This window comes from Equus asinus, chromosome 12, assembly GCF_041296235.1.
Source record: "Equus asinus isolate D_3611 breed Donkey chromosome 12, EquAss-T2T_v2, whole genome shotgun sequence".
NCBI lineage: Eukaryota > Metazoa > Chordata > Mammalia > Perissodactyla > Equidae > Equus > Equus asinus.
In genome coordinates, this window is record NC_091801.1 from 35,499,668 (window position 1) to 35,523,923 (window position 24,256).

The 24,256-nt window shown below is 36.4% G+C and overlaps 1 protein-coding gene across 1 annotated transcript in view; it reads left to right on the plus strand.

Moving 5' to 3' along the window:
* The window catches only part of PRKDC (protein kinase, DNA-activated, catalytic subunit), a 216,425-nt gene that overhangs the window by 49,823 nt on the left and 142,346 nt on the right, over positions 1–24,256 (plus strand). Inside the window, exons 22-25 of the mRNA XM_044744138.2 lie at positions 7,476–7,582; positions 9,690–9,780; positions 10,839–11,002; positions 11,694–11,846. Coding sequence (XP_044600073.2) covers positions 7,476–7,582; positions 9,690–9,780; positions 10,839–11,002; positions 11,694–11,846 — 515 coding nt within the window. The remainder of the gene's footprint in view (positions 1–7,475; positions 7,583–9,689; positions 9,781–10,838; positions 11,003–11,693; positions 11,847–24,256) is intronic.

A 24,256-nucleotide genomic window follows, 5' to 3' on the forward strand; every position in this document is an offset into this window, starting at 1 on the left:
CCTAATGCTATAGTTGAGTATTTGCTATCTTATTCTGGTTCTATTTGTCTCCTTACTCTGTGTTTTGTGACCCCTTTCTCCCTCTTTTTCTTTTTTCAGGTATGAGGGCCTTCTTGAGGATTTCTTGTTGTGGGTGTGCTCGTGGCTAGGAAGTCCCTTAGCTTTTGTTTGTCTGGGAAGGACTTAATGTGTCCCGCGTATCTGAAGGATATTTTTGCTGGATAGAGTGTTCTTGGCTAACGATTTTTATCTTGTAGAATTTTGAATGTCATTCCAATCTGTCCTAGCTTGTAAGGTTTCTGCAGAGAAACCTGCTGAAAGTCTGATAGGGGTTCCTTTGTAGGTTATTTTCTTCTGCCCTGCTGCCCTGAGTATTCTTTCTTTGTCATTCATTTTTGCCAGTTTTACTACTATATACCTTTCAGTAGGTCTTTTTACATTGACATATCTAGGAGATCTGAAAGCTTCCTGCACACATCTCTCTCTCATTTCCTAGGTTTGGGAAGTCCCCTGCTATTATTTCTTTGAGCACACTTTCTGCTCCATTCTCCTTTTCTTCACCTGCTTGGATACCTATAATTCTTTATGTTGCGTTTCCTCATCGTGTTGGCTATTTCTTAGAGATTTTCTTTATTTCGTTTTAATCTCAGTTCTCTCTCTTCCTCTGTCTGGAGCCATTCAACCTGTCTATCTTCGATTGTGCTGATTTGCTACTCTATGGTGTCCACATGAGCATTCAGGGAATTTGTATTTTGTTTTATCTGATCCATTCTATTTTTCATCTCTAGTATTCCTGATTGATTCTTCTTTATATTTTCAATCCGTTTTGTGAAGTAATTCCAGAACTTTCTGAATTCTTTCTCTATATTTTCTTTTATCTCACTGAGTTTCTTGACGATAGCTATTCTGAATTAATTGTTGTCTAGTTTACTTATTTCCACGTCCTCAGGACATAATTCTGTGTATTTATTGTTTTCCTTGTCTGGAGCTTTTATGAATTGTTTGATGCTGGAAGAACAACTTCTCTGCATAGTGATATTATTTGCTTGAAGTTACAGCCTATAACCACTAGATGGGGGTCGAGAGCCGCATATTCTGATCCCTCCGCCTTCAGTTGAGATGGCACAGCACAGCGTGTGTTGCGGGGAGCACTTTCTCTTGCGTGCAGAGCCGGGTTTCTCGATCACCTCTCTCTGTGTGGTCCTCTGAGGTGTTGGATTGATGAGGTCATTGCACCCGAAAGCTTTGGCCCTGTTAGGGGGCTTCCCTCTAGGATGCAAGGGTGCTAGGGAGTCCTGGGTGATCCTGCAGATGCACGACCCCTCCCCTACTCCTTCACTCAAGGAGCCTCCCATGGCAGCAATCCCAGTCTTTAGGGGAGGGAGCAAAGTCCTCTCTTACCCGGTTCCAGTTTCTCTGAGGTGCGCTCCAGCCTCTCCACCCTCCGTTGTTTGGCTGCCTTTGGTCTCCTAGGATTCCTGTGCTATTGGGATATTTTTTGTTGGAATATGGTTGCTCCTTTTTGTTGTATGTTGGTGGAGAGGGAGTCCTGGGCAAGCTCACTCTGCCATGACGCTAACGTCACTCCTAGAGTTAATTTTTTTCTATGGTGTCAGAGAATAGTGTACTTTCTTTCTTTAGATGTGGCTGTCCAGTTTTCCCAACACTGTTTACTGAAGAGACTTTTCTTTCTCCCTTGTATGTCCATAAATGTGTTGTTTTATTCCTGGGCCTAAATTCTGTTCCATTGATCTGTGTATGTGGTTTTCTGCCAGTACCATGGTTTTCTGATTACTATAGCTTTGTGGTGTATTTTCAAATCAGGTAGTGTGATACCTACAGCTTTGTTCCTTTTTCTCAGGATTGCTCTGGTTCTTTGGGGTCTTTTTCTGTTGTGCATAAGTTTTAGTATCCTTTGTTCTATTTCTGTGAAAAATATCATTGGGATACTGATTGGGCTTGCATTGAACCTGTAGACTGCTTTAGTTAAGGTGAATATTTTGACTGTGTTAATTCTTCCAATCCATGAGCATGGGCTATCTTTCCCTTTCATTGTGTCGTCTTTGATCTCTTTCAACTGAGTCCTATAGTTTGCAGTGTATAGATCTTTCACTTCTTTGGTTAAATTTATTCCTAGGTATTTTATTATTTTTGTTGTGATTGTAGAAGAGACTGTTTTCTAGATTTCTCTTTGTATTAGTTCGTTGTTAGTGTATAGAAATACCACTGAGTTTTGTTTGTTGATTTTGCACCCTGCAACTTTACCATATTGATTAATTATTTGTAATAGTTTTTTGCTGCATTCTTTATGGTTTCTATATAGGAAATCATGTCAATCATGAATAATGATTGGTCTATTCAGATTCCCCATTTATTGTTAATTCAGATCCCCTATTATTAATTCAGTTTTGGAAAGTTATATGATTCTAATAATTATACATTTCTTCTAGATTATGCAATTTGTTGGTGTATAGCTTTTCATGATTTTCTTTTATAATCCTTTGTATTTCTGTGGTGTCCATTATAATTTCTCCTCTTCCATTTCTGATTTTTAAATAGGAAATTTTCAGTGTGTACAAATATAAATAAATGAAATGAGTAAATTGGAAGATTCATAGTGTTTTTCCATGGTATGCAGTAAGTTACCACAGATGTATTAGCTTGAAACAACATCCATCTGTTATTGCACAGTTTTGTGGGTCAGAAGTCCAGGTGGGCCCAGCCTTCCTCTACTCAAGGTCTCATAAGGCTGAAATCAATGTGTTGGCTGGGCTGGGCTCTTGTCTGGAAACTCTGGGTAAGAATTTTCTGCCAGGCTCATTCAGGTTGTTGGCAGGATCTGAGGTTCCCATTTCCTTGCTCGCTGATGTTCAGGGCTTTTTCTCAGCTCCTGAAGGCCTCTCCTTGGTCCTTGCATATTGCCTCCTTCATCTTTAAAGCCAGCAATGCACTTTAAATCCTTCTAATGCTTTGAATCTCTCTGACTTCCTCTTCTGTGATCTTGAGAAAACCCTGTGCTCTTAAGGAGTTCGTGTGGTTAGTTAGGCCCAACTGGATAACCTCCCTTTTGTTATATAACAGTACACAATTGTAGGGTAACACCAGGGGGGAGGTCATAGGGCTGTCTTAAAATTCTGCCTACTGTATATACAGTAAAGTACCTCACCCCACAACGTGTGTTAATTATCAAGGGTAAAAGTAGCAACTTAACATTGGAGACACCTGGCAGACACCTCCTCAGCCTATTGGTCAGTCGTGGGACCAATTGATAACACATGCCTCCTGATATGATTTGCTGAGAAGGATGCAGCGGTACTCTGTGCCACTTCTGCCAAAGATGCAAGACCTGAATCTTCTGTTTTAGGTAATGAAGTCAGCATAAAGCTCAGAAAGTTATTCTCATAAGACACTGAATTTTTGTTATCTTGACAGATTACAGAGAAAGTAGAGAATAACTTTTCATATTAGTGACAAAGGCATTGATTAGTAAACCATAAAAGTGCATCCTTTAAGATTGAGTGAGTTTTGCTAAAAATATAACTTACTTCATAGCTTCTTTTCAGACTCAGATATTCCCTTTCCAAGTTGTGTCCTTGATTATGCTCTTTCATATTCTGGAACAAACTGAAACAAGTTTAAAACAGCAGTTCTCTCTGAGAGGTCCATGAGATCAAACTGTTTTCAAAGTAATACTCAGAGGTTATACATGTTCACATGTGACCTTCAAATAAATCTGTAAGTCTTTAAAATGTAGCTTTTGTTTCCATTATGGCAACTGTTGCTAGTTCTAACCCACATAAACAAAGATCTGTGGGGTCCTTAGTAAATCAGAGTTGTACAAAGAGATCCAGACACCAAAAGCCCAAGACTCACTGCTTTATGAAGAGACTACACTACTCCCTTGAAAGTCAAAAGCACACCCACAATTGTATTTCTGCACTATTACTTCTATGATAGCCTCCACCACTCATTAGTATTACTTATTACCAAACATCTCTTTCACACAGAAACCTTAGAGTGGATAATTGAGAATTGTGTGCCATACACGTGGAGTTTCCAGATTCACAGAGCCCTGGGCACACACAGTAGATACCACTGTCTGTACCACATCCATCCCTGTACAGCTCCAGTGACAACACTCACACGTTCATTTACATGACCCCATATTACAGCCTTGTTGTGGCCCATAAAAACAAGAAAAGAACATAAACTTAAAATGGTTCTTCGTAATCAGTGTTCTAGTATTCTCTTTTACTTAGAAAATATCTGGACATCCAATGATTATCCATTAATTCAATCTGTCAGTCCAAGGTTTCTAGTTACCTGCATACCTTGGAAGTTACCATCTAGCGATATGCTAAAAAATATAATTACTGGGGAGATAAAAAGTTTGTTGACATAATGATTCAGTTTAGTTCACATAAAATTACTACATTTTTCATAATCTTAAAAGTTATGTAGGACTGTTTGTAATGATGAAATGTTCTGGAGATTGATGGTGGTGATGGTTGCACAACATTGGGAATGTAATTAATACCTCTTAATTGTATACTTAAAAATGGTTAAAAGAATACATTTTGTATTATGTGTCTTATAGCACAATAAAAAAATGTTATGAAAGATAATGTTAGCTTATTGGCTTAGTGAGCCTGAATAAGTATAGGAAAAACAAACCCAAGTGGAATAAGATGTACACTTGTATTATAGTTAACACTGATAGAAAAAACACATTTCTTTTATCTAAACCAAAATTATTAAACTTCTCATTTATGAAACATCTGCCTTAATTATGTGAATATTGATTCCTGAAATCCTCCCTAGTTAGTTTCTGTAAGTTTTTAAAAAAAATCTGGCATATTTAAAGCATTTTCAGTGCAATTTCCTTATTTTCAGAGAATTTTAGGAACATTCATTTTGTGTACTTAGTTATTTGTATAAATAAGTCAGAACAGAGCTCCTTTAATTTAAGAGGCTTTATAATCTAATTTATTAGTACCCTTTAAATATAAGATAACATTACACACATAAGAAGTAAAGGCCTTTCTCAATTCAGGCACATAGATACACAGACACCTGGAGAGCTTATAGCTTCAGTTCTGCAATTTGAATCATAGCTCAAGAGGCACACAGACACAACACTGACCAGTCCAGATAGTAAGAGCGTTTTTCCCAGTGTACAAAATTCTTAACTAACTTGGACTCCAAAAAATTTTAAAAAGGCTAAAAACCAGGTCCTCCTTTCATCTTTGGCCCATCAAAGAGTAGATCTGTAACATCTGCCCACAGAAGGTCACCAAATGGTCAGCAGACCATAAACCAAAATTCTCAGTCATTGCTGCCACCCATGGGGATTAGCTTATTGGGCATAAGTAAACCAAAAACACAAAATCTTAGAAAGGAGAGCTAGAGAACCAGAAAGCAGAGGTGAGGTTTTATTGTCATTTGGGGTTCATTTCTGGGAGGCAAGAAAAGCCATGCTGGGATTAAACTACCTGTGAGGTGTCCTTCAGCAATGCAGCTTACTTTTCTAGGCATTTCCAGAACTAGTGAAAAATAACTTCATAGCTATAAGTTATGACTCTACACTGATATAAAATGAACATGTATCAAAGATTTTATTTAACGTTATAGTTAATAAAGGAACTAGTAAGATGTTACACCTAGTTCCTATAACCTGAATCTAATCACGAGAAGACAGACAAACCCAGATAGAGGGACAGTGTACAAAATTCTGGCATATGACTTTTGAAATGTCCAAATCATGAAATTCAAGGAAAGACTGAAGAACTCTTTCAGTTTCAAGGAGACTAAATGATAGAACAACTAAATGTAACTTGTGGTTCTGGGCTAAAGATATTATTAGGATCAATGCTGGAACCTGAATGGGGCTGAGGATTAAATGTGGGTAGTGTGTCAAGGTCACTGTCCTGATCTGGATAGTTGCATGCTGGTTATGTAGGAGAATGTCCTTGTAGGAAATACACACTGAAGTTTTCAGAGGTGATGGGGTATCAGGTTGGTAACTTACCCTTAAGTGATTCAGAAAAGGAAAGTTTTGTGTATACTTTCAGATTTTCTATAAGTTTATGATTGTTTTCAAAAAATAATTTATAGGAAGGTACTCACAACTAAATATTCTGTTCCTCATTGAGCTTTCACCATAACAGATTTAGTATCCATTGATGATTCTTCCTGAGTCACTTGTTACAATGATAGTTGCAAAACGGTGATTTTCAAACTCCATCATTCCTTTTATACTGGTTGGCATTCAGGTGTAAGAAATAACTTTATTTTCTCAACTATTTATTTATTTATATCAGTTGGGACTTGTGTATTCTTATTTTTTCTGTGGGTCTAATCTTTTAAAGATTTTATGTTTCTTTTTTCTCCCGAAAGCCCCCTGGTACATAGTTGTGTATTTTTAGTTGTGGGTCCTTCTAGTTGTGGCATGTGGTTGCCACCTCAGCATGGCTTGTTGAGCGGTGTCATGTCCATGCCCAGGATTCGATCTGGTGAAACCCTGGGCCACCGAAGTAGAGCGTGCAAACTTAACCACTTGGCCACGGGGCCGGCCCCCTGGGTCTGATCTTTTACTGTTATTACTGACTTTGGTGCTCAGATTGTCTGAGATTTGGCTTGTGTCTAAGAAGTGGGAGCAGGCTTATTTTCTTTGAGCAATTTCTTACTTCCTGGCAACACAGATGATTCAGGCTCTTCTTATAAGTACAAGTCTGCCCAATCTCGAATTAGCCAGTTCTCCAAGGAACCATGCTTCTTTTAGTAGACTCGGGTATTTAAAAGCAAGAAAACCACTGTTAATATTTTTTGTTCTAGAAACATAATTTGTTTTTTTTTTAAAGATTGGCCCTGAGCTAAAGTCTGTTTCCAGTCTTTTTTTTACTTCTCCCCAAAGTCCCCCAGTACATAGTTGTATATCCTAGTTGTAGGTCCTTATGGTTGTGCTATGTGGGATGCCACTTAGCAGGGCTTGATGAGCCATGCTAGGTCTGCGCCCAGGATCTGAACTGGCGAAACCCTGGGCTGCTGAAGTAGAGCACACGAACTTAACCACCTGACCATGGGGCCGGCCCCTAGAAACTTGATTTTTTAATTGTAATTAAAATTGATTTTAATGTCTCTATTTGGCAATGTAGTGTGTTCTCCCTAGTATTCATCAAATAAATGAATGGATGCTATTTATTTTTAAAATTTTTTTGATAGGTTTTTTTTAACCTTTTTTTTTCTTTTTCTTCTTCTTCTCCCCAAAGCTCCCCAGTACATAGCTGTAGGTCCTTCTGGATGTGCTAGATGGGGCACCACCTCAATAAGGGTGATGAGTGTTGCCATGTCTGTGCCAAGGATCTGAACTGGCGAAACCCTGGGCTGCTGAAGCGGAGCACATGAACCCAACCACTTGGTCACAGAGCTGGCCCCATGAATACTGTTTAAAAATGATTTTTGTTTCCTTTTGGCAGATGAGACCAAGAATAGCTGGCAAGTGTCAGCACTTTCTCGGGCTGCCCAGAAAGGATTTAATAAAGTTGTGCTAAAACATCTGACAAAGACAAAGAGCATTTCATCAGTAAGAAATTCCTTGCATTTTCTTTACCTTAAATAATGCCGCGATCAGATTCTAATGCTTGTGCAAAGTAAAAATCTTCATTTAAAATGTTAGTTATTCTTACATATAAATTCGAGTACAATATAGAAATAATTTCAATATATTTTTAGCAGTAAAAATGTAAACTATATTAACTATTGTCTTGATCTTGTTTTTCTGTTCATCTCAACCTTCAAATGTATTTAGTGGATAATAAGTAATACAGTTTGTATTCAATAGGCAGCTGGAATACTGATATTTTGGATATGTAAGATTGACTCATTTAATGATTAGATCTTAAGCATATCATTTTGTCAAGTTCGATTCATGCCAATTTTTGTGTTTTTTTCAGTGATAATTTCTTCAGACCAGTTTTTTTAGATGTGGCATAAAATGTAATAGGAAAAAATAATGTAAATAGAGAAAACTGAATTAGTGTAAGGAAAATATCTATTTTATATATGAAGTGAAAACTAAAATTTGAAACACTTTTAATGTCTAGAACTGATAAAGCAAACCAGGGTAACTTTTTCCTGTGTCATTTTTTTGACAGTTTTCGATTGAGAGACTTGAATGAAATAGAAATGGTTGTCTAAAATTGTTTTATTGTATTATGACATATAAGTAAAGCAAGGTGAAATTACTTGAGCATTTCTCTAGTTTTCGAATAAAATTTCTCTACAGATACATGACCCCTATTCCCTAGGAGAGCAGTTCGAAGTGCGAACCCCTGGGGGCTCCTGGTGCAAGGCAAAACTATTTTTACTCATTGACATTTGTAGTATGGTGTAGTAATGGGTAACACTCTTGGTTCCTTAGCACTTTATTAAACCTTGACCTTTGAGCACATGTTTTTTGGTATTCTGTGTGATGAAACAGGAGGTAGACATAAAGCAGTCTGCTGCATAGTGAAATATGACAGTTGTCTTCAGGAAAAGCACTTGTATCATGCTTTGAGCTGTGAGTTAACATAGCCACTTTTTTCATGAATACCATATTTACTTGAAAGAACAAGTGACAGACAAACTAGCTATTCAGTATTTGGCAGACATTTTCTCTAAAATAAAGAGAGTGAGCCTGTCATTTCAAAGAAAATGTGTGAGAGTGTTGTCAGTGGTAAAATTCAAGCAGTTAAGTGAAAATTAAAATTTTGGAAAACTTGTAACCATCACCATGAGCTTGATGACTTCTCAGTACTTAAAGATTTTTCTGATGAGATTGGTGGTGATATTAATAAATGTGATTTTTGCATATAAAATGAAACGTGCCAACATTTGGAAGATCTGCATAACCCAGGGAAACAATATTTTCAGATGAGCAATATATTATGTTACCAAATCATGGATGGATTAAAAATCCACTCAAAGTTAATGATAAACCATGGTATTTTATAATCTAATAGACTACATAAAATTCATTGATAAGGTTTCCGATTCCACATTGTAACTAACCTTTAAGAAACTACTACATGTTCACTTTTGGAGTGTATCAAAGAATAAGCATGATTATCTAAAAAGACTATTAAAATGCTCCTCCCTTTTCCAACTACAGTCCTAACAACGTATTACTGGAGCTGTCTTATAGTAAACTAAAAAATAGAGAGATTTTTATATATGTAAAACAGTGCCACTTACGTGAAGTTTTCTGTTTGTTTATTTGGAAAATACAGTCACTGTTCCTAAAATATCTTACTTGTTAATTTGTAATGGGTTAGTATTTTTAAGTAAAATAATAAACATTTAAATAATTTTTAAGCTTTAACTTCTAATATAATAAATATTGATAAATATGACCCAAATAAGCAAAAGCTCTTTGGGGATCCACAGTATTTTTATGGGTCCAAAAAGCCCTGCCAAAACTTTGGAACTGCTGGCCTAGGAAATGGAATCTAACTGCAAAATTGGAAGAGATCTGACTTCTCTTCACAAATTTGCAATAAAATTACAGCAGTACTATGTAGGATATGATGAACATTGGGCGACATTAACACAATGGAGAGGGTTTAAAATAGTTTTTCTTTCCTGTGATAATTCTCTTTAATTTTTAACTCAGTTATCATCACATGTAATACAGTTGTTCACATTTGCAGAATGAAGCACTGTCCTTAGAAGAAGTGAGGATTAGAGTAGTACGGATACTTGGCTCTCTAGGAGGACAAATAAACAAGAATCTCGTAACAGGTAAACTTTCCTTAACATAAATGAACCTTGGTATGTATGTTTGTACTTTAATTTGGCTGTATATAGATCATGGTATATTCTGATATCATGATAATCACATACATTTGCTCCTATATATGATGTATATATTTTCAAGTAAGATTACAAAGAATAATGTTTACTTAATGAAATACTTTTCTTGTCCTCATGCAATCTGAATAATTCAATACACTAGCAGGAAAAATATTCTAGTTTGATTGGTGAAGAATGTTTTCCACTTTGAAATAGAATTTAAGTTGACATTCTTTTCTATATTAAACATTGTGTCAGGTATTCAAAGTTAATCTTTTTTAAACCTGATATTCTTTATATTTGGATATTTTTAGGTTGTTTTTGATAAGAATTAATGTTTTTGATTAGTAAAAATTCCATCTGTATTTTTACTTGTGGAGTTTTATATTAAATATACTGGTGACTTTTGCTTATTTAGGAAATTAGAGCCTATAATTGGGAAAAAAGTGTTAAAAATTTTTTTTAAAGATTTTAATTTTCCGTTTTCTCCCCAAAGCCCCCGGTACATAGTTGCATATTTTTAGTTGTGAGTCCTTCTGGTTGTGGCATGTGGGATGCCGCCTCAGCATGGCTTGACAAGCAGTGCCATGTCTGTGCTTAGGATCCGAACCAGCAAAACCCTGGGCTGCCGAGGTGGATTGAGTGAAATTAACCACTTGGCCACAGGGCTGGCCCTGTAAAAGAGGAATTTTTTAATAAAAATGTTCATTTTTCACTTTTCCACAGAATACATTTAGTAACTCTTAGTGAAATTAAAAATTAAACATTCCAGACTGTTAGACTTGTTTAAAAATACTTTTACTTTAAATCAAATTTAGAAATAGTATATCAGTGATTTCCAGTGTTGTAATTACATGTCTGAGGTAAAACAAAACAAAAAGGGAAAGGTTAGTGAAGTGCTTAACTGAAAAGTATAACTGCATTCTGTGTTCACTAATGAATTGTAGAGCCATTGGTATTAAAACTAAGATTTTGAATGAAAAAACACTCTTAATCTTCTTTAACAGCTGCATCATCAGATGAAATGATGAAGAAGTGTGTGGCATGGGACAGAGAAAAAAGACTCCGTTTTGCAGTACCATTTATGGAGATGAAGCCTGTCATTTATCTGGATCTATTCCTGCCTCGGGTCACCGAGTTAGCTCTTTCAGCTAGTGACAGGCAGACTAAAGTACTTTTATTTTTCATTCCTCATTATTTAGAGTCTATTGTTTTGAGACATATTCGTTAGGAAATAGATAATATACTTCAGCCATTCCAATATCACTAATTTTGTATTTTCTGTAATATGGTAATTAGAAAGCTACTCATTTATCAGAAACACATGTCATTGATAAATGAAAGTTAATCATAAGTCATCTTAATAGATAATAACCTGGCAAAACATTAATATATCAGAAACTCTTCATAATAGAAAATGCAGTACAGAGGACATTTAAAAGTGATTTTCAGTCTATGCTTGATTATCTCTTCAACCTAGGAGATTAGAAACAATCTCAAGTTTTTATGTTAATTCATAAATATCCAAAGTGCTTCAAAAATATTTTTATTAAAAGTAGTGATAGGTTGAAAATAGTGCCAACAAATGAAGCACAGTTCTGTAATATGGCAGCGTTGAAATATATTTCTTATGAATGTATTAGACCCAATATTTAAAACTTTTAAATTTCAATTCTTAACTCTTGCATAAAGATCAAAGTGAACAGACGCATTAATGTTATACGACAAGAAGTGCTACTGCCAGTTATTTTATATTTGGGTATGATAGCTATCTGCTACGAAGTTTTTCTTTTTAAAGGGCTGAGTAACATTTCTTGTAAATATGCAAACTTAAACTTTGCTGAACTCCTTGCCTGTTTTAGGTTGCAGCTTGTGAATTTTTACATAGCATGGTTATGTTTATGTTGGGAAAAGCCACTCAGATGCCTGAAGATGGTCAGGGTTCCCCACCCATGTACCAGCTCTATAAGCGAACTTTTCCTGTTTTACTTCGACTTGCATGTGATGTAGATCAGGTAAATGAATGATTTTGAATCTGAAACAAAGTTTCAAATGTAAAATTTAAAAAACAGTTCTGCAAAATTAAAAGAAATGTTCTACTTCAGTGGTCATCAAAGCTTGCTTCGCAGTGGAATCACCTGGGGATCTTTAAAAAAAATACTGCTACCTGGCTGTTACCCTCAGACTCTGATTTAATTCCTCAGGGATATGACCTGGGCATTGGGACTTTCAAAAGCTCTCCTGGTGATTTTTAATGTGGACAATGTTTGAGAATCACTATGCTAGTAAATGGTTGCTGAGAGTCTAGGCATCTAAAGCTGAATTAGCTTTCGCCCCTTTCATGTAGGGACTTACACTCTTTGAAAGAGTGAAGAAGAGATAAGTAACTATGGCCAGTATTCATGGGAGAGATTGTAAATCTTGGCAAATGGCCTATTACTGGTGACTTTATGAGCAAGCTTTCCATTGCTGCCATGAAGCAGAAAAAAAGAGAGTCTCAATTCATTTTATAAAGCTAACACAACTCTGATACCAGAGTGCGCACATTACAAAAGAATACTAAGTGAAAAACTCATTTATAAATATAGATGGAAAATTCTTCAGTATATCTGAATGAAAACAATCCAGCAATGTATTAAGACGCACCACGATTAAATAGGATTTTTGGTTAAAACTGGAAATTTTCCTTAGAAATAGATTTCAGACTCAGTGATTCTTTCTGCAGAAGCCTAAAAGGCATTTGTCCTGGTAAACTAGGAGTAGTTCAATATTATCTTTATTTATTTATTTATTTATTTATTTAATTTGTATTTAAAAAAAATTTTCTATTGCAATAACATTGGTTTATAATGTTATATAAATTTGAGGTGTACATTGTAATATATTTTGAATACTGTGTAGATTACATCATGTTCACCATCCAAAGACTAATTACAATCCATCACCACACACATGTGCCTAACCACCCCTTTCGCCCCTCTCTGGCCCCAGTTCCCCTCTGGTAACCAGCAATCCAATCTCTGTTGCTATGTGTTTGTTTGTCATTTTTATCTTCTACTTATGAGTGAGATCATAAGGTATTTGACTTTCTCTCTCTGATTTATTTCACTTAGCATAATACCCTCAAGGTCCATCCATGTTGTCACAAATGGACGGATTTCATCATTTTTTATGGCTGAGTGGTATTCCATTATGTATATATACCGCATTTCTTTATTCATTTGTGCCTTGATGGGCACCTAGGTTGCTTCCAAGTCTTGGCTATTGTGAATAAGGCTGCACTGAACATAGGGGTGAATGTATCTTTATGCATTTGTGTTTTCAATTTCTTTGGATAAATAGCTGGCAGTGGAATAGCTGGATTATATGGTAGATCTATTCTTAATTTTCTGATGAATCTCCATACTGTTTCCCATAGTGGCTGCACCAGTTTGCACTCCCACCAGCAGTGTACAAGGGTCCCTTTCATTCCATGTCCTCTCCAACACTCATTGTTTCCTGTCTTGTTAATTATAGCCATTTTGACGGAAGCGAGATGATATCTCATTGTAGTTTTGATTTACGTTTCCTTGATAGTTAATGCGGTTGAACATCTTTTTATGTGCCTGTTTTCCATCTTTATATCTTCATTAGAGAAATGTCTGTTCAGATCTTTTGCCCATGTTTTAATTGGGTTGTTAGTTGTTTTGTTGTTGAGGTGTATGAGCTCTTTGTATATTTTGAATATTAATCTGTTATCTGAACTATGGTTTGCAAATATCTTCTCCCAATTGTTAGGTTATCTTTTTGTTTTGTTGATGGTTTCCTTTGCTGTGCAGAAGCTTTTTAGTTTCCTGTAGTCCCATTTGTTTATTTTTTCTTTTGTTTCCCTCCCCGATGAGACATGGTATTTGAAAAAATCCTGCTAAGATCGATGTCAAAGAGCATACTGCCTATGTTTTCTTCTAGAAGTTTAGTGGTTTCAGATCTTACATTCAAGTCTTTAATCCATTTTGAGTTGATTTTTGTGCATGGTGTAAGATAATGGTCTACTGTCATTCTTTTGCATGTGGCTGTCCAGTTTTCCCAACACCATTTATTAAAGAGACTTTCCTTTCTCTATTGTGTGTTCTTGGCTCCCTTGTCGAAAATTGGTTGTCCATATATGTGTCTTTTGTCCATATATGTGTCGGTTTATTTCTGGGCTCTCAATTCTGTTCCATTGATCTGTGTGTCTGTTTTTGTGCCAGTACCGTGCTGTTTTGATTACTGTATCTTTGTAGCATATTTTGAAATCAGGGAATGTGATACCTCCAGCTGTGTTCTTTTTTCTCAGTATTTCTTTGGCTATTCAGGGTCTTTTGTTGTTCTGTATAAATTTTAGGATTCTTTGTTCTATTTCTGTGAAAAATGTTGTTGCGACATTGATAGGGATTGCATTGAATCTGTAGATTGCTTTAGCAAGTATGCATATTTTAACTATGTTAATTCTTCCAATCCAAGAGCATGGAATATCTTTCCATTTCTTTGTTTTCTTCAGTTTCTTTCAACAGTGTTTTATAGTTTTCAGCACAGAGATCTTTCAGCTCTTTGCTTAAGTTTATTCCTAGGTATTTAATTTTTTTGTTGCAATTCTAAATGTCACTATTCTATTTTTTCTTTCAAATTTGCGTAGTTTTTTATTTTATTGAGTTAATGATAGGTTACAATCTTGTGAAATTTCAGTTGTACATTAATGTTTGTCATTTGTGTTGTAGGTGCACCATTTCACCCTTTGTGCCCACTCCCACCCCACCTTTCCCCCGGTAGCCACTAATATGTTCTTTTTGTCCATATTTTTAAATTCCTCATATGAGTGGAGTCATACAGAGATTATCTTTCTCTAACTGGCTTATTTCACTTAACGTAATTCCCTCAAGGTCCATCCATGTTTTTGCAAATGGGATCATTTTGTTCTGTTTTGCAGCTGAGTAGTATTCCATTGTATATATATACCACAACTTCTTTATCCGTTCATCTGTTGATGGGCACTTAGGTTGCTTCCATGTCTTGGCTATTGTAAATAATGCTGCAATGAACATTGGGGTGTATAGGACTTGTGGAATTGCTGACTTCAAGCTCTTTGGATAGATACCCAGTAGTGGAATGGCTGGATCGTATGGTAGTTCTATTTTTAATTTTTTGAGGAATCTCCATACTGTTTTCCATAGTGACTGCACTAGTTTGCATTCCCACCAGCAGTGTATGAGGGTTCCATTCTCTCCACAACCTCTCCAACATTTGTTACTATTAGATTTAGATATTTTTGTCATTCTAATGGGTGCAAGGTGATATCTTAGTGTAGTTTTGATTTGCATTTCCCTGATGATCGTGGATGATGAGCATCTTTTCATGTGCCTATTGGCCATCCATATATCTTCTTTGAAGAAATGTCTGTTCATGTCTCCAGCCCATTTTTTGATCGGGTTGTTTGATTTTTTTGTTGTTGAGTTGTGAGAGTTCTTTATATATTATGGATATTAAGCCTTTGTCAGATATATGACTTGCAAATATTTTTTCCCAGTTAAGGGGTTGTTTTTTTGTTTCAATCCTGTTTTCATTTGCCTTGAAGAAACTTTTTAGTCTGATGAAGTCCCATTTGTTTAGTCTTTCTATTGTTTCCCTTCTCTGAGAAGACATGGTGTCCGAAAAGGTCCTTTTAATACTGATGTCAAAGAGTGTACTGCCTATATTTTCTTCTAGAAGCCTTATGGTTTCAGGTCTCACCTTTAGGTCTTTGATCCATTTTGAGTTTATTTTTGTTAATAGTGAAAAAGAATAGTCACTTTTCATTCTTTTACATGGCTTTCCAGTTTTCCCAGCACCATTTGTTGAAAAGACTTTCTTTTCTCCATTGTATGTTCTCAGCTCCTTTGTCAAAGATAAGCTGTCCATAGATGTGTGGTGTTGTTTCTGGGCTTTCAATTCTGTTCCATTGATCTGTGCATCTGTTTTTGTACCAGTACCATGCTGTTTTGATTACTGTAGTTTTGTAGTAAGTTTTGAAGTCAGGGATTGTAATGCCTCCCGTTTTGTTCTTTTTTCTCAGGATTGCTTTAGCAATTTGGGGTCTTTTGTTGCCCCATATAAATTTTAGGATTCTTTGTTCTAATTCTGTAAAGAATGTCACTAGGATTCTGATTGGGATAGCGTTGAATCTGTAGATTGCGTTAGGTAGAACGGACATTTTAATTATGTTTATTCTTCCAATCCATGTACATGGAATATCTTTCCATCTCCTTATGCCGTCATCCAGTTCTTTCAGAAAGGCCTTGTAATTTTCATTATATATGTCTTTCACTTCCTTAGTTAAATTTACCCCAAGGTATTTTATTCCTTTTGTTGCGATTGTGAATGGTATTGTGTTCTTGATTTCTTTTTCTGTTAGTTTGTTGTTAGAATATAGAAATGCTACTGATTTATGCAAATTGATTTTATACCCTGCAACTTTGCTGTAGTTGTTGATTACTTCTAAGAGTTTTCCAATGGATTCTTTGGACTTTTCTATATATAAGATCATGTTGTCTGCAAACAGCGAGAGTTTCACTTCTTCCCTCCCTATTTGGATTCCTTTTGTTCCTTTATCTTGCCTGATTGCTCTGGCCAGGACCTCCAGTACTATGTTAAATAAGAGTGGTGATAGAGGGCATCCTTGTCTCGTTCCTGTTTTCAAGGGGATGGCACTCAGTTGTTGCCCATTGAGTATGATGCTGGCTGTGGGTCTATCATATATGGCCTTTATTATGTTGAGGTAGTTCCCTTCTATGACCATTTTGTTTAGAGTTTTTATCATAAATGTCTGTTGGATCTTGTCAAATGCTTTCTCTGCATCTGTTGAGATGATCACGTGGTTTTTATTCCTCAGTTTGTTGATGTGGTGTATCACGTTGATTGATTTGCGGATGTTGAACCATCCCTGTGTCCCTGGTATGAATCCCACTTGATCATGATGAATGATCCTTTGGATGAATTGCTGAATTCTGGTGGCCAAAATTTTGTTTAGAATTTTTACATCTGTGTTCATCAGTGATATTGGCCTGTAGTTCTCTTTTTTCGTGGCGTCCTTGTCTGGCTTTGGTATCAGCCTGATGTTGGCCTCACAGAATATGTTAGGAAGTGTTCCATCCTCCCTAATTTTTTGGAATAGCTTGAAAAGGATAGGTATTAAATCCTCTCTGAAAGTTTGGTGGAATTCCCCAGGAAAGCCATCTGGTCCTGGGGTTTTATTCTTTGGGATGTTTTTGATTGCTGTTTCAATCTCTTTCCTTCTGATTGGTCTGTTTAAATTGTCTGCTTCTTCTTGAGTGAGCTTTCAGAGATTGTAGGAGTCCAAGAATTTCTCCATTTCCTCTAGGTTATCCATTCTGTTAGCATAGAGTTTTTCGTAGTATTCTCATATAATCCATTGTATTTCTGCAGAGTCTGTTGTTATTTCTCCTCTTTCATTTCTGATTTTGTTTATTTGAGCTTTCTCCCTTTTTTTCTTTGTAAGTCTGGCTAGGGGTCTGTCAATTTTATTTATCTTCTCAAAGAACCAGCTCTTTGTTTCACTGATCCTTTCTACCGCCTTTTTTGTTTCAATAGTATTTATTTCTGCTGTGATTTTTATTTCTCTCTCCTTCTGCTGACTTTGGGCTTTATTTGTTCTTCTTTCTCTAGTTCAGTTAGGTGTAGTTTAAGATTGCTTATTTGGGATTTTTCTTGTTTGTTAAGATGTATCTGTATTGCGATGAATTTTCCTCTTAATACAGCTTTTGCTGTATCCCATATGAGTTGGTATGGCATGTTACCATTTTCATTAGTTTCTAGGTATTTTTTGATTTCTACTTTAATTTCTTCAATGATCCATTGCTTGTTCAGTAGTGTATTGTTTAGTCTCCACATCTTTGTGCCTTTCTCAGCTTTTTTCTTGTAATTAATTTCTAGCCTTATAGCATTTTGATCAGAGAAGATGCTTGTCATTATTTCAATTTTTTTAAATTTGTAGAGGCTTGCCTTATTTCCCAACATATGGTCTATCCTTGAGAATGTTCCATGTGCACTTGAGAAGAATGTGTATTCTGCTTTTTCAGGATGAAGTGATCTATATATGTCTATTAAGTCCAATTGTTTTAGTTTTTCATTTAGCTCCACTGTTTCTTTGTTGATTTTGTGTCTGGATGATCTGTCCATTGATGTGAGTGGGGTGTTGACGTCCTCTACTATTATTGTGTTGTTTTTAACATCTTCCTTTAGGTCTGTTAATAGTTGCTTTATGAACCTTGGTGCTCCTATGTTGGGTGCATAGATATTTATAAGCGTTATTTCTTCTTGATGAAGTGTCCCTTTGATCATTATATATTGTCCCTCTGTGTCTCTCTTTACCTGTCTTATTTTGAAATCCACATTGTCTGATATAAGAATTGCAACACCTGCTTTTTTTTCCGTGCTATTAGCTTGAAGTACTGTCCTCCACCCCTTCACTCTGAGCCTGTGTTTGTTCTTGGGGCTGAGGTGTGTTTCCTGGAGGCAACAAATTGTTGGATCTTGTTATTTAATCCATTTTGCCACTCTGTGTCTTTTTACTGGAGCGTTCAATCCATTTACATTGAGAGTGATTATTGATGCATGTGGACTTAAAACTGTCAATCTGTTGCTCATTATCTGGCTTTCCTGCTTTTCTCTTCCTGTGTGCTTTATCCTACCTATTTGATACTGCAATTTTTATGCTTGGCTTCTTAGATTTTTGCTTATTTATGTTTTGTGTCTCTGTTCTGTTCTTTAGTTTAGTGTCTGCCCTGAAGTTTGTATTTAGAATCTCGTGTATTATATATAGTCTTTTCTCTGCTGGTCTCTTACTTACTTGGCCTAGACTAATTTAGTCCCTTTGCTCTTCTCCTCCTAAATTATTATTTTCACTTCTTGTTCCAACTTGTGTTATGAGTTTGTAGTTAGAGTGATAAGATCGTCTTTGCTTTGGTAGTTTCCTTACCTTTATCCTAATGCTGTAGTTGAATATTTGCTATCCTGTTCTGGTTCTGTTTATCTGTCTCCCTACTCTGTGGTTTGTGATCCCTGTCTCCCTTTTTTATTTTCTCAGGTATGAGAGCCTTCTTGAGGATTTCTTGTAGTGGAGGACTTTTGGTTACAAATTCCCTTAACTTTTGTTTGTCTGGAAAAGATTTAATTTCTCCCTCATATCTGAAGGATATTCTTGCTGGATGGAGTATTCTTGGCTGAAGATTTTTCTCTTTTAAAGCTTTGAATATGTCAGTCCATTCTCTCCTAGCTTGTAAGGTTTCTGCAGAGAAATCTGCTGAAAGTCTGATAGGGGCTCCCTTGTAGGTAATTCTCTTTTGTTGTGCAGCCCTGAGTATTCTTTCTTTGTCATTCCTTTTTGCCATTTGTACTACTATATGCTTTGCAGTAGGCCTTTTTACATTGACAAATCTAGGAGATCTGAAAGCTTCCTCTACACACATTTCTCCCTCAATCCCTAGATTTGGGAAGTTCTCTTCTATAATTTCATTAAGCACACTTTCTGCTCCATTTTCCTTTTCTGCATTCTCAGGAATTCCTATGATCCTTAAATTCTCTCTCCTCATTGAATCTGCTGTCTCTCTAGTACTTTCCTCATTCTTTTTAATCCGTAGTTCTCTTTCTTCCTCTGTCTAGAGCCATTCAGCCTGTCTATCTTCGATTATGCTAATTTGCTCTTCTATGGAGTCTACCCGGGCATTCAGGGAATCCGTATTCTGTTTTATCTGGTCCATTGTGTTTTTCATCTCTAGTAATTCTGTTTGATTCTTCTTTATAATTTCAATCTCTTTTGTGAAGTAACTCTAGAACTCGGCTTGTTTCTCTTTCTCTCTACCTCATTGAGTGTTTTGATTATAGCTGCTCTGAACTCATTTTCATTTAGTTTACCTAGTTCCAAGTCCTCAGGACTTAATTCTATGTTTTTATTGTTTTCCTTCTGGTCTGGGGCTTTTATAAATTGCGGGATGGTAGAGGAGTGGTCTTCTCAGGTGGTGGTAGAATTTGGTTGCAGTTACCGCCTGTCGCCACTAGATGGGGTCGAGAGCCGCGTGTTCTGAGCTCTCCGCCTTCGGGCAAGATGTCGGTGCCCAGTGCGCCTTGCCGGGGTGGGGGCGTGGGCAGTTTCTCTCGCGCACCGATCTGGATTCGATCACTTCTGTTCTCTGGTCTCCTGGGGCCCTGCGTTTATGGGGTCCCCGCGCAGGGAAGCTTTCCGCGGTCAGCGGGTTTCCACTGTACTGGCAGCGGGAGTCCTAGACAATCCCCTGGTTGCGCGGCCCCTCCCCTGCTCCTTCCCGGACCCGCGCGCGATCCCAGTTTCTAGGGGATGGAGCGATGTTCTCTCTTACCCCATTCCAGCTCCTCCGAGGTGGGCAGTAGGGTCTCCGTCTTCTGTCTTTTGATACTCTAGGTCTCTGAGTCCTGGCATTAGGTTCATTAGCTGAAATTCAGGGTTTGTTTTTTTTTTTTTTTTTCCGTCCTTTGTTGTGCTTTGGAGGGGAGATAGTCCCGGGTCAGCTCACCCCACCATTTTGCTCCGCCTTCAAATGTCGCTATTCTTAATTTCTCTTTCTGCCACTTAATTTTTAGTGTATGGAAATGTAACTGATTTTTGTATGTTGATTTGGTATCCTGCAACTTTATTGTAGCAGGATTGGTTAATTATTTCTAAAAATTTTTAGTGGATTCTTTGGGGTTTTCTACGTATAAAATCATGTTATCTGCACACAGCGACAGTTTCACTTCTTCTTTTCTAATTCGGATCCCTTTTATGTCTTTTTCTTGCCTGATTGCTCTGGCTAAGACTCCAATACTATGTTAAATAAGAGTGCTGGAAGTGGGCATCCTTGTCTGATTCCTGTTCTTAGAGGGATAGCTGTCAGTTTTTCTCCATTGAGAATGACATTAGCTATGGGTTTGTCATGTATGGCCTTTATTATGTTGAGGTATTTTCCTTCTATAAGCCCATTTTATTTAGAGTTTTTATCATAAATGGATGCTATATATTGTAAAATGCTTTCTCTGCACCTATTAAGATGCTCATGTGATTTTCATTCTTCATTTTGTTAATGTGGTTTATTACATTGATTTATTTGCAGATGTTGAATCATCCCTGCATGCCTGGAGTGAATCGCACTTGATCATAGTGTATGATTTTTTTAATGTATTGTTCTATTCAATTTACTAGTATTTTGTTGAGGATATTTGCATTGATGTTCATCACTGATATTGGCCTGTAATTTTCTTTTTTTGTGTTGTCCTTGTCTGGGTTTGGTGTCAGGGTAATGTTGGCTCTGTAGAATGAGTTAGGAAGCTTCCCCACCTCTTCCACTTTTTGGAAGAGTTTGAGAAGAATAGCTATTAAGTCTTCTTTGAATGTTTGGTAGAATTTACCAGGGAAGCCATCTGGTCCTGGACTTTTATTTTTTGGGAGGCTTTTGATTAGTTTTGATCCCCTTACTGGTGATTAGTGTATTCAGATTCTCTTTCTTCTTGATCAAGCTTTGGAAGGTTGTAGGATTCTGAAAACTTATCCATTTCTTGTAGATATCCAGTTTGTTGACATATAGCTTTTCATAGTATTTCCCTATAATCTTTTGTATTTCTGAGGTGTCTGTTGTAATTTCTCCTCTTTTGTTTCTGATTTTATTCACTTGAGGCTTCTCTCTTTTTTTCTTGGTGACTCTAGCTAAAGATGTGTCAATTTTGTTTTTCTTTTCAAAGTTCCACCTCTTGGGTTCATTGATTTTTTTTTCTATTTTTTAGTCTCCGTTTCATTTATTTCTGCTCTGATTTTGGTTTTTTGTTTTCTGCTTTATCTTCCCAAACCCCCCTTACATAGTTGTATATCTTAGTTGCAGGTCCTTCTAGTTGTGGGTTTCTGCTCTGATTTTTATTATTTCCTTCCTTCTCCTGATTTGGTGCTTTGCTTGTTCTTCATTTTCCAGTTCCTTTAGGTGTACTGTTAGATTGTTTGTTTGCGATCTTTCTTCTTTGTTGAGGTAGGCCTGAATTGCTATAAACTTCCCTCTTAGAACTCTTTTTGCTGTATCCCATAGATGTTGGCATAATGTATTTTCATTTCCATTTGTCTCCAAGTATTTTTTAATTTCTCTTTTGATTTCTTCATTGACCCAGTCTTCATTCAGTAGCATTTTGTTTAATGTCCACATACTTGTGGCTTTTCTGCTTTTCTTCCTGATATTGATCTCTAGTTTCATATGTTTGTGGTCAGAAAAACTGCTTGGTATTAGTTTGATTTTCTTATACTTATTGAGGCTTGTTTTGTGGCCTGATACGTGATCAATCCTGGAGAATGTTCCGTGAGCATCTGAAAAGAATGTGTATTCGTCGTTTTTGGATGAAATGTTCTATATATGTCTATTAAATCAGTCTGGTCAAATGTTTTGTTTAAGGGCAATGTTTCCTTATTGATCTTCTGATTGGATGATCTATCCATTGGTGTAAGTAGAGTGTTCAAGTCCCCTACTGTTCTTGTGTTACTTTCTATTTCTCCTTTTATGTCTGTTAATAATTGCTTTATATATTTAGGTGCGCCTATGTTGGGTGCATAGATATTTACAAGTATCATATCGTATTGTTGGATTGTTCTCTTTATCATGTAGTGCCCATCTTTGTCTCTTGTTACATTTTTTGTTTTAAAGTCTATTTTGTCTGATATAAGCATTGCTACTCCAGCTTTCGTTTCTTTGCCATTTTCATGGAGAATCTTTTTCCATCCCTTCACTTTCAGTTTGCAAGTGTCTTTAGGTGTGAAGTGTGTCTCTCATATGCAGCATGTATATGGGTCTTGTTTTTTTGTCCAGTTGGCCACCCTGCGCCTTTTGATTGGAGCATTTAGTCGATTGACATTTACAGTAGATGTTGACAAATATGTATTTATTGCCATTTTGTTACTTTTTTTTCTGGGTGTTTTAGTAGTTCTTCTGTGTTCCTTTCTTCTTCTCTTCCTTTCTTCCCTTGTGGTTTGATGGCTTTCTTTAGTAATATGTTTGACTTCCTTTCTCTTAGTTTTGTATTTATTATAGGTTTCTGGTTTGTCATTACCATGAGGTTCATATATAATAATCTATGTATTCATTAATCTCTCTTGAGTTGATCATCACTTTAGTTTGACCTCTTTCTAAAAGCTTTACTCTTTTACTCCCCTCCTCCAACATTTATGTTTTTGGTATCATATCTAACCTCTTATCTTGTGTGTTTGTATCCATTACCCTCTTATGACTGAAATAGGTAATTTTACTACTTTTGTCTTTTAACCTTCAGATTATCTTTATAGGTAGTTGATCTGCTACCTTTACTGTATTTTTGCCTTTGCTAGTGATTTATTGCCCTTTTTCCTTTTTTTTTCTTTTAATAATTTCCTTAGTCCTATTTGTGGTCTTCTGTTTCCCACTTAAATAAGTCCCTTTAGCATTTCTTGTAGAACTATACTTTTGGTGATAAACTCCTTTAGTCTTTGCTTATCTGGGAAACTCTTTATCTCTCACTCCATTCTGAATGATAAGCTTGCTGTGTAGAGTATTCATGACTGTAGGTTTTTTCTTTACAGCACTTCAAATATATCATGCCACTCTCTTGTAGGCTGTAGGGTTTTGGCTGAGAAGTCAGCTGATAGCCTTATGGGATTTCCTTTGTATGTCACTTGTTGCCTTTCTCTTGCAGCTGTTAGGATTGTCTCTTTATCTTTAATTCTTGACATTTTAATTATAATGTTTCTTTGTGTGGGCCCCTTTGGGTTTATCTTGTTTGGTCCTCTCTGTGCTTCCTGTATTTGGATGTCTGTTTCCTTCCTTAGGTTAGGAAAGTTTTGAGCTTTTATTTCTTCAATTAGAGTCTCTTCTCCTTTGTACTCTCTTCTTCTTCTGGGACACCTATAATATGAATGTTAGTGCACTTGCTGTTGTCCCAGAGTTCCCTTTGACTGTTCTTGTTCTTTTTAATCCTTTTTTTTTTTTTTCATCTGTTCAACTTGGGTGATTTCTTCTAGTCTTTCATCTAGCTCAGTGATGCATTCTTGTATATCATCTACTCTGCTATTGGGTCCCTCTAGTGAGTTTTTATTTCCAGTATTATATTCTTCATTTCTGATTGTTTGTTTCTTATATTTTCCAGTTCTTTGTTGACGTTCTCACTGAGTTCATCTGTTCTTCTCCCAAGATCAGTGAGCATCTTTATGACTGTATGTTTGAACTCTTTGTCAGGTAGATTGTTTATTTCTGTTTCATTTAGTTCTTCTGGGGTTTTGTCCTGTTCCCTTGCTTGGGATGTTTTCATTTGCCTCCTCCTTTTTCCTCTTTCTCTGTTCTTATATCCATGTATTAGGTGAGTCAGCTATGTCTTGTGATCTTGGCGAAGCGGCCTTATG